Raw genomic sequence first — 14947 nt, forward strand, 5'->3', positions numbered from 1 at the left:
GAAGAGGCCTGTGACCAGCACTGGGATGATAAAAAGGCTGTAACAGTAACAGCATTAAAATGTACAGTCCAAATTAATGTTTTTTATAAATAATCTATATAAATAAAAATGAATTGTTATTCGTTAGTCTGTTTAAAACTCGAGAACGGCTGGGCCGATTGAGCTGATTTTGGTTTTAAAATATTTGTAGAGTTAGTCCAGGGAAGGTTTGAACGATACGAAGTTCGCGGGATCAGCTAGTAAAAAATGAAAATAATCAGAAAACCTGAATTTACAAGAGAAAGGTCTACATTTTTAAAAGCACCTATACCTGCTCAATCTCCCTTTGTGTCTTTAAAAATATACAGTTTTAGAACCCCCTCATAACTTTGAGAATATCTGCGAACCCATAGGCGGTTTTAATGAAATCTTACGCGCGGATATTTTTCCCCATACGTCGTTTGCATGGTGTAATTGCATGGGAATGAAGTCGGCGTTTACATTTATATTGAACAATGAATATCTTGACGAGAACTCATGTGGGATAATCGATTGGATACGTTCTTGTTTTATATATGTATGTTTTATAATTTGAATAAGTTTTTTGAGTTTATCTTGAGGTCTTTTACCATAATTTACCAAGAAAATATTCGTGCGAAATGCTTTCTTATAGATCATCTTTATAAATGTCTTTTCATATAAATCATCTAGCCATTTCCAAACAATGCCAGTACCAGTACCAATGTTTTACAAAGAGGTAGGTTCTGCCTTGCTTAACACAGTAACCTGGGCAACCTGATTTCCGTTGGTATACCTAACGGTTGTCAGACTTTCTGGCTTCTGAGTACCCGTAACGACTGCCAAAGATGTCCAAATGACAGCCGGGACCCACCAATTTAACGTGTCCTCCGAGACCAAGAAAATCTTCATGATAAATGCGTTCAAGGTAATTTTACTTATATAAGAAATATTTTCGCTACGGATCCCCAACTTGTCATGTAAGTATCAAATAAAAATATTTTCAGTGTCAAATATATCGAGTATCTACGAAGGTGTTCAAAGAATTCTTAATAAAGTAACAAATCGAGATATCGACGCCATATTAGAATCGTATCAGATGAGAAATATATCTGTGCCGTACTTAGAGTACTGAACCAACAGGAGACGCCATTGCTGTACCTTAAAAAGTACTGGCAAAGTACTTACAAAACGATTTACTTACTATACATGTGTGCGTTAAGTTTATGCTTTGGTTTACCGTTTATGCATAGGTATGTTAGTCAAATTGGTAGTGCATTTGGAAATATATTTTTAAAAGAACAAATTATAAAATCTCTTCCATTCTCAAATAAATAAAATTGTGTATATTCAAAATTCTTCTATTATATTCTGAAAATGTATGAGTGAAGTATTACTATTTATCGCGTAGCCCACCGTCCCTATACTACTAGACTACCCAGACTTTTTCACATACTTACAGATTTTCGGTCATGGCGGTTCTGGCGGGTTATATACTCTAAGATACCATATATGGAGAAATAAATTCTACAGATGTAAAGCAAGAATCTTGTAGAAATGCGAGGTATTTTTAATGTAATAATTTGATGCTGCATAATTATATTAGATACCTATGTTATTGAGATAGGTATGATCGGAACGAATTTCGATTCGATTTCGTCAAAATATTAAATACTAGATGTTTCTCGCGGTATTACTCGTATCTTGTAAGACCAGTTTTCTATATAATGTTCAACAGGTACTACCTACCTATGACATCCCCAAGGGTATCTTCAAGATGTATCATGGGTACTGAAAGTCATTAAAGATACTCAATACTCTAAAAGTATAAATTTTCAAACTACACTATGTTACTATTGTTTCACTTGTCAGGAACTACTTCTCGTATAACTTGTCAGGAAACTATATCTTATAATGACGCATAAATTATACCTACCTACAGCCAAGTGTCATCAAAATCCGTTCATCGGTTTACGCTTGAAAAAGTGACAAACATACACAAAAATTTCGACTTATTAATATTAGCGTGATTAGTATATTAGCGGGCTTGTTTTACACGATGTTAACATGTGTAATCATTTCATTATCTCGATATTATTGACAAGCTGTTAGCAGAAGTTCAGTGAATTAAACACTTAGATAAAACAATTATCCGTAATGGAAGTCTGACGTGTAAGATTATAATATACTTACTACTCACTGTCAGATAGCAATGGATACCTGCTTCCGTTGAATGGAGATACTAGCTTAATCCTTCCGCATATGGTTAAAAAGTAGCCGAAATGTTTACTATTTATGTTTTTTAACAAAATCAATAGTTTTAGTTTGAAATAGTAACAAAAATACTAATATAAAATAGTGTATAAAATCCTATTGTGGTGAATAGAATGTGAATAGAGAATTTGTACATACTATGTATGTTTGATCCTTGATCACACTTTAACGGCTGAACTGATTGAGATGAAATTGGTGGTACTTAGACCCTAAAACGGATAGCGAGATAACGCTTATTTAATCCAAATTATTGAATTTTTTTTTGTGAAATCGCGGGCTGAAACTAGTAAGCTCTATTACTGCTTTAACGCGGTTTCACCCGCGTCCCGGGGGAACTTCTTCCCGTACCTGGATAAAATGTAGCTTATTCCCCGGGGATAGCGCAGCTTCCCAACAGAGAAATAATTTTTCAAATCGGTTCAGTAGTTTCGTAGCTTTTAGGGTACAAACAAAAAATTTTTTTTTTTTTTTTTTTTTTTTTTACAGTACGGATGACCTATGTTAGCAGTGTATTATCACTGAGTAGCAGCTAATGCAACTGGTTGTAGCATTTATATGCACTGCGAGTTGTTCACTAGGTAAACTTATTTCCATGAATATTCATAACACTTGATACTCGTGGCTAGGGCTGGATTTTGTGTGAATGCGGCTTAAATTTTGACTATGTGTAATTAGGTAGGTATAGAATTTGAATGGACATGGTTTTGAGAATATACGTAATTAATGTAACACAGTGAGGTATAGAGAGTACTCGCTTATGTACTCTCTTATGTACTCTCTTATGTACTCTCTTATGTACTCTCTTATGTACTCGCTTATGTACTCTCTTATGTACTCTCTTATGTACTCTCGTATGTACTCGCTTATGTACTCTCTTATGTACTCTCTTATGTACTCTCTTATGTACTCTCTTATGTACTCTCTTATGTACTCCCTTATGTACTCTCTTATGTACTCTCTTATGTACTCGCTTATATACTCTCGTATGTACTCTCTTATGTTCTCTTATGTACTCGCTTATGTACTCTCCTATGTACTCTCTTATGTACTCGCTTATGTACTCTCTTATGTACTCTCTTATGTAGTCTCTTATGTACTCTCTTATGTACTCCCCTTATGTACTCCCTTATATACTCTCTTATGTACTCTCTTATGTACTCGCTTATGTACTCTCTTATGTACTCTCTTATATACTCTCGTATGTACTCTCTTATGTTCTCTTATGTACTCGCTTATGTACTCTCCTATGTACTCTCTTATGTACTCGCTTATGTACTCTCTTATGTACTCTCTTATGTAGTCTCTTATGTACTCTCTTATGTACTCCCCTTATGTACTCCCTTATATACTCTCGTATGTACTCTCTTATGTACTCGCTTATGTACTCTCCTATGTACTCTCTTATGTACTCGCTTATGTACTCTCTTATGTACTCTCTTATGTAGTCTCTTATGTACTCTCTTATGTACTCCCCTTATGTACTCCCTTATATACTCTCTTATGTACTCTCTTATGTACTCGCTTATGTACTCTCTTATGTATTCGCTTATATACTCTCGTATGTACTCTCTTATGTTCTCTTATGTACTCGCTTATGTACTCTCCTATGTACTCTCTTATGTACTCGCTTATGTACTCTCTTATGTACTCTCTTATGTAGTCTCTTATGTACTCTCTTATGTACTCCCCTTATGTACTCCCTTATATACTCTCTTATGTACTCTCTTATGTACTCGCTTATGTACTCTCTTATGTACTCTCTTATGTAGTCTCTTATGTACTCTCTTATGTACTCCCCTTATGTACTCTGTGAGGTAAGGTCAAATATGAAATGTTGCAACCTCTAAAATACACATATTTTCATGCTTCGGGATTTATTATAAAATCCTACTTCTTGTGGACTATTGACCACCACATGCCTCCGACAGAAAAGTATGTAAGAGTAAGTATGGGAAAGGCTAAATAAAAAAAGAATAGAGAAAGTATATTTTATATCCATTAAGTAAATAAAGTTCCATTTTTATATATTTTTTTTCAGATTAAATAAAAAAAAAACACATATTTGACATTAACATAGTAATAGTAAGGGTCTGGTAACAAAAAACAGTAAGATTCCTTTGTTTTTGTTAAATAAACAAAACACAATAGTGGACGGTGTTTAACGTTAACCTTTGACTGTAAAAGAGTAAAATGTTATGTTCTAGAAACCGACAGAATGTGTAACAGTTTACCAACGTCGCTTAAAGTTGAACTGCCTGATTATTCGACTGTCAAGAAGGGCATAATGTACTGTATGCTAACTGTTGTTTATCTTGATTGTCTTAACCTGCAGTCTGTCACTGTACTTATTAAATAAATAAATAAATAACCGTTTTCACATATAAAAAAAATATGAACTCATTTGATATGATAGATAGATTTAAACAAACATTTAAAAATTTGGACAGGTTTATCTGTGTACATTGGTTCTTCGAAAATGAGGGGTGAATCACAGGAGTCAGCTGTCGGAAACCGGAGAACATGGTAGACCTCAGGAGAGCTACTGGCTAAAGTTAAGACTTCAAGATTGTGGCTTTTTTAATAACTGTACTGAATGATGTCGGGTGAAAACTGTAGAACGGATTTGGTCGATTGTGTGTTACTTTTGATCCAGTATCAGCAGGGCCCATTCCCTCGACAGACATTGTCACGGGCAAAACCTATATCATATACCAACTGAACTCCCACAGCCCTGTAACAAACGGACATGCATACAAGAACACACAAAACTATAATTACCTACAAGATTAGTTGAGAACTTTAATTATAAATTGCTTAAATATTTATTAAAGTTCGCGTTATTCGAAGCGAGTTTAAGAAAACTGGTGCATTTTGAATGTTAAAACTTTAACTTCTGTGCTTACGTGTACCTACTGCTGAGAAACATTCTTACACGACTGTACAAAAATATAGAATCACAGTAGCACTATTTTGATTAGGTATATTTCCGACGTCACTTTAGTCAATTTTCTTTTTTTATATTTATCTATATTTTTTGTAAAAGGAATATGTGTATTTTTTGTAAATAGGCACTTTACTTACAAATAATGAACGAGTTATCCTCAATAACTTGTTATTAGAATATAAAGATATATTTGAAGAAAATTCAAGTCCAACTCCATTTGCACAGCACAGTATAGATACAGGCAATCACTCGCCTATTAGTATAAAACCATACAGATTATCACCTACTAGATTAGAACAGTTACGAGAGAAACTTGATCAGATGATTAAAAATGATATTATTGAGGAATGTGACTCCCCATGGTCATCACCTGTTATTCTTGTACCTAAGGGTGAAAATGACGTTAGAGTCTGTATTGATTACAGAAAATTGAATGAAATTACGAAACCTGATAGATATCCTTTGCCACGCATTGATGACTTGCTACATCAAGCAAAGGCTATGCCGTACATGACCACCATTGATTTGCAGTCAGGATACCATCAAATAAGGGTCCGACCAGAAGACCAAGACAAGACAACATTCGTTTCTCAGTTTGGAACTTTCCGTTTTAAACGAATGCCGTTCGGGTTACGCAATGCACCCGCAACATTTCAAAGATTAATGGATAGATTCATAAGGGGACTAAAAGTGGACTTTGTACTGGCTTATCTTGACGATTTGATAATAAGATCTGTCTCTTTCTCCCAACATATGACAGACTTACGAGAAGTATTTGATAAACTGAGAGAATATAAACTATGTGCAAATAGAAAGAAATGTAAATTCTGTTGTTCTGAAGTAAAGTATTTAGGACATCTTATTGTGCCTGAAGGCATAAAACCCGATCCAGGGAAAGTTTCTGCCATTTTAAATCTACAGGAGCCTCGAAATCTGAAAGAATTGATATCGTTTCTTCAGACAGCATCCTGGTATCGCAGATTCATACACAAGTTCGCAGAAATAACGAGACCATTGACTAATTTAACACGAAAGAAAGTTAGTTGGCGATGGGCTACAGAAGAACGCGAAGCATTTAATAAACTAAAAATTGCGTTGACAACTGCACCAGTATTAAAACAGGCAAATGTAGACCTACCTTTCATTATTAAGAAAGATGCGAGTCAATATGCTATAGGAGCAGCTTTGGTGCAGGGGGAGGGTGACAATGAACACCCATTCGAATATATAAGTCGGTTGCTTACTCCTGCTGAATGCAACTATACAGTGACAGAAAAGGAAGCATTAGCTATAGTATGGGCAGTTTCCCGTTTTAGAGGTTATATAGAAGGCTCTCGTTTCATAACTATAACTGATCATCAGCCCTTAAAATGGTTGATGACTCTTAAAACTCCCACGGGTCGATTAGCAAGATGGGCACTACAATTGCAACCATATGAATTTACAATACAATATACTCCAGGTCGCACTAATGTAGTTGCGGACACATTATCGCGACCACCGTGTACAAATCACAACGACAATTGTATGATATGTAGTGTAGAATTAGAGTTGCCAAAACTGAATGAAAAACATTTGCGAGAAGAACAATTAAAAGACGAAGAATTAAAACCAATTATTGAAACATTAGAAGAAGGAGAAGAATCTGAGAACTACATAATGTGGACCAGAAAAGGTTTTCTATTATATAAAGGAGTCTTGTATCGTTATATTCCCGAACAAGAGGATGAAAACGCAAAGTTATTAGTTCCAAGACATGAAATACCAATATTCTGAAATCATTCCATGATGCTCCTACTGCTGGACATATGGGTGTAGAACGAACATTTCAACGCATAACAAATAAATTCTATTGGAAAGGACTCCGAAAAGACATAATACATCACATCAAAACATGTACTGATTGTCAAAAGTACAAACCTTCAAATCAAAAGCCTGCTGGATTATACCAGTCTTCACTAAGTTATCAAAGATTTGAGGCACGGTAAAAATCACTTATATTTATTTTAGCAAAAATATACGTAACGGCATTGATTAGTTTACATAGCTTTAAAAGCCGACCACTCGTTCATTGCACTGCAGTGCAAAAACAAAAATTGCTTTTCAGTCAATTACAGTTTATTTTTAACAAACTTGATTGCGGCTCCTGAAAAAAGCATCTAAATTAAACCAAAACAGAATCTAAATTTTTTAACTTTATTAAATAGCAACTGCATAGTTTACTTTTGTTATAATTTTATGCTGCACACTTTGATCCAGGTATAGAAAACAATAAAAAAATAGAACTATCTAAACAGTGTTATTATAAAAAAGGTAAACAGACGTTTGAAACGTGTTTAAAAAAAACGATTAACTACAAAACATATTTAGGCAGTAGTTAAATTTAAAAAAAATATACCTACCCACGGCAGACTTGACACTTGTCACAAGAACAAACCATCAAAAACCCCATTAATTGATCATATCTACGCATTACATTCAATTCTACTGTCTTACACACACAAAAAATCTGGATGGATCTTGGTGAAACTTGACGATGATAGCTGATGATGATGAGATGATGATAGCTTATATATCAGAACATCATATAGGCTACCGTTTATATTTATTTTAACGTGCTCTACCGAGTGCATATAGTTTCTATCTTACCAAATATATTATTTGTATAACGTACATACCTATGAAATGCCAATAAAGAATTGAGTACAGAAATACTTCCCTCGGGATGCGGGTAAAACCGCCGACTAGAGCTAGTATTTAATAAAACAACCGACTTATATTAACGTGTATCACAATAGCACCTTTTGATAGCACCCCGCGGGGATAAGAGTGCTCCCGAAACTATTACACCAATCTGTTAACATGTGTTAATGGCTTTACTAAATGGTTACAAGTACCAATTTATCGTAGTTATGTTGATTTATTTTCATGTTTATTATCTTCAAAGAAAAATCTTCAAATTGACTAGTAGCTTCCACCAGTCTTCCACTTTCTGAGGTTGCCAAAAAGTACCCTATATGTTCTTCTAATGTATTAGCTATATCTATATTACCGTCAAGTTTCATTAAACCCATTCAGCCTTTAAAGGGTGATTGCACGCACGACGCAACATCCAAACTCACAAACTTTTATATTCTTAATACCTATTATAAGATAAAGATGAGATAAGCAAACAATGAGAATTCATAATTTTTCGACATAAGCTTAACTTCCTGGGTCTCGAACTTTCGCCCTCATTCTTACACATACTAAAACTATATGTACCTATTTAATCTACACTCCTTTTCATCTATCAAATCGATTTCAATCATGCAATAATATACAAACCGATTAGTGGTTCCCAATGACAGTTTAACAAATAAATATACTGTGTTCCCTTCGTATTTTTTCGTTAAATATATTTATAGTATGTTTGATCTTTTTATTGCTTCAAGAAAAAAAACCCTTTTCTTGAAGTGTAAATGAATTGGTACCTCACGTAAAGCCATGCCCAGACGTCGGTGAGCCTCTAATGGTTTAATTTTAACCAATAGCATTCGTCTTCTTTTAGTCTACCCACGGGAAAGGTACGAGTGACCTTTGCTATCTTTTGCTATCTTTACGTAAAGGTTTCTTTGAAGAAATGAAGATAATGTCTCTGTTTCTTGAAAAGAAATTATATTATTATTACAAAATGTTCGGTGGTTGTGTAACTATGTGATGTATGATTTAATACTCAAAGGCGAAATCATACTAATCTCATGATCTATATTGTATTAAGAAATACGGAAACTTTTTTGAAAGTATTTTTTTCATATTTATTAATTTTAGTAATGCTGTAACACCAAACTTACTCGAGTAAAAATTGAATCAATATTGTTTTTATATGACACATTTAAAAATGTAATTTGCGATTTAATAATTATAATAAAACCCTAATGTATCCTAAAGCGAACAAAAAATATACAAAAGTAAAACCACCAAAACAGCCTACAAATGAACACTGAAATCCTTCTAAGTTACCAAAACCCAGAATAGACAACACCGGCCTGTCCCCTAATTATTTATTTACCTGTCCCCAAAAATAGGACAAACAATATTCATTGCTTCCTTAGTTTACACAAAAAATAACAATTAATATCAATGAACAGCAATATATTTGCAAATGCAAGTGGGCGGGGCGCGGGGAGGTGCTACGGCGGATATAAAGCTCGCCGCTCTGCTACGAACGACAGAAGCGTAGCAGCGTAGTCCCGTAGTACCGTCGTAGCAAACACAGCAGCAATGGCTTTGGGGTAAGTCGGTTTTTTTTTTCGTTTTTTTTTTTTACATGGATTTATTTACGGGTTCATTTTTTTGGTAACACTAACTAAAGTTATGTTTGGTAAAAAACTATTTTATTTGGGTATTTAGTGTTTCATTAATAATTTTTGCATTTATTTTTTCAAATAAAATTATAAACACTTTTTTCTTGGTTTAATAAAATTATTTAAAAAGTTTACATTTTGTAAAACAATTTAAATCAAATATTCGGAATAAAAAACTATTATCTATTTAGAAAAAAATATATACTTTTAAACTAATTTAACTAGAGATATAAATACATCTGTTTTTTCTCTTTGATGTCGGATTAGATAAAAATACCAAATAATAAACTTATAAATATTAATACCAAAATATACCTTTGCTTATTACATAAATAATTTGTCTACAAAACAATTTTTCAATAAAACTTGTTAGGCGTGGGCTGATTTTGCAGACCATACGCAGCTATTAAAAAGCCAGTGAAGAAGCGTCTTTATTTAAACTTTCAATTTCTATAGAAAACCAAAATTACCTTTTTTAAGTTTATTTTAGCGTCATCGGCCCATTTTAAATTGGTTGACTTTTGTCACTGACATACATACATTTCTTAAGAACTTCGGTCTTTAAGCATACAACTTCTGTCGTTAGATAGTCACTCCATTTTGCAGGGTATCTTACAATAGAAATGTTCAAAGATTTCTTGAACGAAAAAATAAATGGGTTAAAAAACCTAAAAAATATCACATAATTTATCAGTTGATGTGACATTTTTCTCAAAACCGGTCTTAACTCTAAAAAAATAAGCGTGATGACAAAAGGAACACTAACAAGCGTCGTGTTGACTTATATTTAAAAAGTTGATAAAAAATTACTTACCATAAAATACATAACTACTATTTTACAAGAAATAACAATATAGCAATGTCCACTGCACTGAGTATACACATATTTCCTTTGCAAACCGATGCTCGATTTTCCCTATGTATTAAAAGAAATTACACAATCATACAAAGGAAAACTCCAAAGCATTGCAAAGCAAAGGCATGTCTTTTAGAGCACAAATAAATGTGGTTTCAGGGTATTCTTCCGACCATTACAACTTGAAATTACCGTATATAGAAGAAAAACCTCTAATTTCGCGAATAATATATGTTTTCAGATATACATTTTATTAATATTTACAAGTACTTATGGTTAACATCTCATTCCACAAATAATTCTTTACTACATACTTACTTTTAGATTTTTTTATACAGGCACAGAAAACCTTTAAAATACACTGATATCAAAATGTTGCCTTTCAAATATTTTATCACTAGAAATTCATTCCTTCTTATTCTTTTTTGGCATTATTTAATACATATTACGTATAGATTACGACTACTCGAAGTCTCATACACATGAAAGTAAAAAACAAAATTTGTATAACTTCGTCACCAACAATATTACATCATTCTTTACAAATTGGCAAAAATCTCAAAGACTTCTAGATTATGCCAACAACTGCCACTAAGTCCATATAGTGGTCTAAATCCCACTTTAAAAGTCTCAACAGTGGGCGTATTGTAAACCGATTTAGTTAACATGTTCTCATCCAATAAAAAACTTGTAAAACAAAGCTTTAAAGTAACTTAACAAAGTTAACCAAAACTCTTCAACGAGGATCAGTCTCTCGTAAATATCATTTGACTTACTTATCGTCAAGTTTTTCGCTTTATTTTGTACTAGATAACAGTTGGAAAAATCTTTTGAAAATGCTTGCAATCTTAATCAGCCTTTTTCTCGTCCCACTGCTGGGCTGCGGCCTCCTCTCACACGGAGAAGGATTGAGCGTTAATCACCACGCTTGCTTAATGCGGGTTGGTGATTTCAGACTTTAAAGTCCAGGTTTCCTCGAGATGTTTTCCTTCACCTTTGCTAAGTCATTGGTGATAAAGATATACTTAAAATTATTTGAAATCTTATCTTGAGGGAAATCTTGTAAGTTGTTTATTGCGTAGAAGTAGTCTGCGGCTTATGGTAGTTACACCCTTTGGGATAATTTCAGTAATGTGTGTGGAAAACATTAATCATAAAGTTTTAAACTGTTGACCTATTATATATTTAACTGGTCTTAGGTCTAGTAGCAAGTAATGCTAACTAACTATAACCACTACTTTCAGTGTTGGTAAAATCAGGATATTTTTGTAAATAATACATTATGATTAACGCTATAAAGATAGACAACATATGTAAAAGATTATAGATTAGATACTTATGTATTATATTATTTTTGTATTTGCGCGGCATGACAAATCTTTGATATTCATCAACTCGTCATTTCAATTGGAAAACGCCTCTCATTTTCAAATTGAAAACTTAAAAAACAACAAAATGAAATTACTTACGTAATGCGCCGTTCCAAGACTCAGTCAATCTATTCTATAATATTAGCTTGAAGATAGTAATTACTATGTTAATATCCTGGGTGAAGAAAAATGGTAATTGGCATAGTTCCGCGTCGCAAGATGACCTAACTAAGACTCGTATTGCCTTTTAATTTAACATCTTTTGTAAAAACTACAGCCTGACTATAAAGTACCTACTAACTACTGCCGCGTGAATTCTTTTCTTTGTGTTTTTGCTTAGTTTAGAGAATAGTATACTACGCGTTGCTTAGTTTCCGCTTTCACATAAAAAGTAGCCTCTAAGTTACTTTGAAGTTTTAGCTATCAAAAGTCATAGAAATCCGTTCAGCACACGTCACGCTTATACATATTATTAATATTTTAGTACAAGTTTCTGTTTTATTTACAAACGAAGTGAAACTTTCTTTCTTTTTTCTTATATAAATGAAAAATCTTCCTTGAATCTTTTTGCCAATTGCAAATTGAGATTTGATCCACATCAAAACTAAACCAAGATTAGAGGCAAAGCCACTGAAAATTTTTGAGCAATATCAAAACAAAAAATACATAGACCATTGGCTAAAAAATTAAAAGTCGAAACCAAACACAAACCAACAAACAAAAGATGAAATCAACCGCTGACCCGTACACCCGTGGACGCAAGTTCCGCAATTTTTCTCCTCAGACCCGGTACAAACACCTGTTGCCTTGTTGCCCAGTATACGCTGAGCTTTCTCATATATATTTCTTATTCCCTAGTCGATGGTCAAGTGGGGAAAATGCTTGGAATTAAATTGTAATTGTAACGTTAGCCTTGTGTTTGTGAGAAAACATCTGTGGAATGAGTTATTGTTTTTATCGTTGATATTGTTTTTAATGTTTTTTAGGATTTTATGTGTAGTTGCGTTTTTCTGCATGTTAGTAAATTTTAAAAGACGTAATGGTATCATCATCATCATCTCCCGAGCCTTTTCCTAGCTATGTTTGGGTCGGCTTCCAGTCTAACCGAATGCAGCTGTGTACCAGTGTTTTACATAGAGCGATGGCATGATAAAATTACATAGTCTATGTAGATGAAAAACTTTATAATTTAGGTAGGTACTAAAAAAATATTTATTTACGAATACCACTATATTCTCAAATACAAAATAACTAGAAGATTTTAATTATCTTGTTAATCTAAACTTAATAATTTGAAACGAAATTGATAATACCATAAAAGTTAATTTCGCTACAAAAGACAACAATTTTAAACAAATAAAATTAAATCTAGCCTAGACACAGATAACTTTAATAATGTCTAACTTTTAAACCAATTATCCTAAAGATTTTTTAATCTTTAAAGATAATTGTAAGTTTTCTTTAGAACAACGAAAAAATATTTTTTCTTTTGAGAGTTTTTGATAACGCTTTTTCGGTTAAACGAGAAGGAAATTGCGATTACCATCCTAACTTTGCCGTTGATGTACAGGGTGTAGAAATTTAAGCTACCTCCTTTGTGGATAAGTGGTCATTACCGTGAGTTTAGGACACCCTGTATATTTAGAGATGAACCTTTATAATATTTTGGAGGGAAATTTTTGAAGAGGATACGTTTCCAAAATTAGTTTTTGTTGATATTGTAGTTTTAATAGCATTGGTGTTGTGTTGCGAATGGATTATAAAAATTAAGCGTCATATTCAGTTAAGTTTAAGCCAAAAATATATCAAACTACTCTTTAGTTTTATCACTAAACTCTGGACAGGAGATCTACCACAAGTAAGTTACTATACTTACATTACTTAATATTTTACCATCCACAAAAACCCAATACGTGGGACTTAAAACTACATATATTCGATTGCATTTTGTTAAGTGCAGCAGCAAAAGATAGCTGGCTCTGTAAGTAAATACCTTCGTCCTCTAGATTATCTTTGTATCTGCATGCAAAGGAATATTGCATTAAAAGCAAAGACGTAGACAGAACCAATTGTAGAAAAGTATGTTATCTCCGCATCACCTTAAGGTTGACTGGAGAGAATGCCCATGGCATTAAGTCCGCCTTTGTAATTGTATGATTGCATAAAGTTAAATAAATAAATAAAGTATGATCAGACCAATTTGTCGTGCGAAAGTTATGGTTCAAACTCAAAATTTATCATTTATCATGTTACGGTGGGAAAAAGTTAGTCCTTTCTTGTGCCCCGTTTGAAAAGGTTTTTAGTAACTTTAGGATCTAAGCAGAAATCAAGTACCTTAGGCCAAGGGCTAGTGAAACCTCGTAATTCCTATCGTTTTGTCATGTTTTTTTTTTACTTTATAAAATCTATTAAGCAGAGGTCATCACATACTTACCTACCTACTTATACTACCGGAGTCCATTTAAAGTTAATCTTCCAGAAACCAGTTACTTTTATTCCTAATGCTATTGCAATGCATTGCAGTAAATGCAAGGATTATTGCACATTTCACTATCAGTACCTACGTGCAAATTGTCTGTTTAAACATTTTATGCTTTACCTTAATGCTATCGTAGTGTTTAGCCGTTTTTATTTTATCACTTATGTTTTTACCTTACCTACTCTGACTAACTTCCGTCAGTGTGCATGCGTCAAAGGGGAATCACTTCGTGCACTTGGATAAAAGTAGCCTATAGCCATCTTCAATTAACGGGCTATCTACCGAACTCTGTTTTTTTTTTTTTTTTTTCAAATCAAACCAGCAACTAGCATCTCTCTACATGTATTTCGAGAGGATCGGTGATTTGTGACGGCGGTCCTGACGCAGACAGTAATTCCTGTGGTTAGCGAGTTTAAACGAACAGATTCTACAGCTTTCTAATATTAAATAGATTCTTGCAAAGTTAGGTGTCATAGACTACTTACCTATTAAGTATATAAAATTAATAATACGTTAACAGTTAAAAAAATTTCTACAAATAAAGTTCAAACTACATTAATCAACAGTTAATTTAATACCACAAATTCCTTCAGGCTGAAAATTTTAATAAGTTAAAATATTTAATGAATAATAACATGATCGGCCTTGTCGCAGCGATTGACACGCGGTGTCAGTTGCAAA

At 33.3% G+C, this 14947-nt stretch overlaps 1 protein-coding gene across 2 annotated transcripts in view; it reads left to right on the forward strand.

Moving 5' to 3' along the window:
* Nucleotides 1–9418: 9418 nt before the first annotated feature.
* The window catches only part of LOC124640757 (myosuppressin), a 29610-nt gene continuing 24081 nt past the window's right edge, over nt 9419–14947 (forward strand). Inside the window, exon 1 of one of the 2 annotated variants that reach the window (XM_047178673.1) lies at nt 9419–9489. In XM_047178673.1, the coding sequence (XP_047034629.1) occupies nt 9479–9489 (11 nt within the window). In that variant the 5' untranslated portion in view covers nt 9419–9478. The remainder of the gene's footprint in view (nt 9490–14947) is intronic. The other variant, XM_047178672.1, reaches the window with a different exon arrangement.

Source organism: Helicoverpa zea, chromosome 21 (genome assembly GCF_022581195.2).
Source record: "Helicoverpa zea isolate HzStark_Cry1AcR chromosome 21, ilHelZeax1.1, whole genome shotgun sequence".
Classification (NCBI taxonomy): Eukaryota; Metazoa; Arthropoda; class Insecta; order Lepidoptera; family Noctuidae; genus Helicoverpa; species Helicoverpa zea.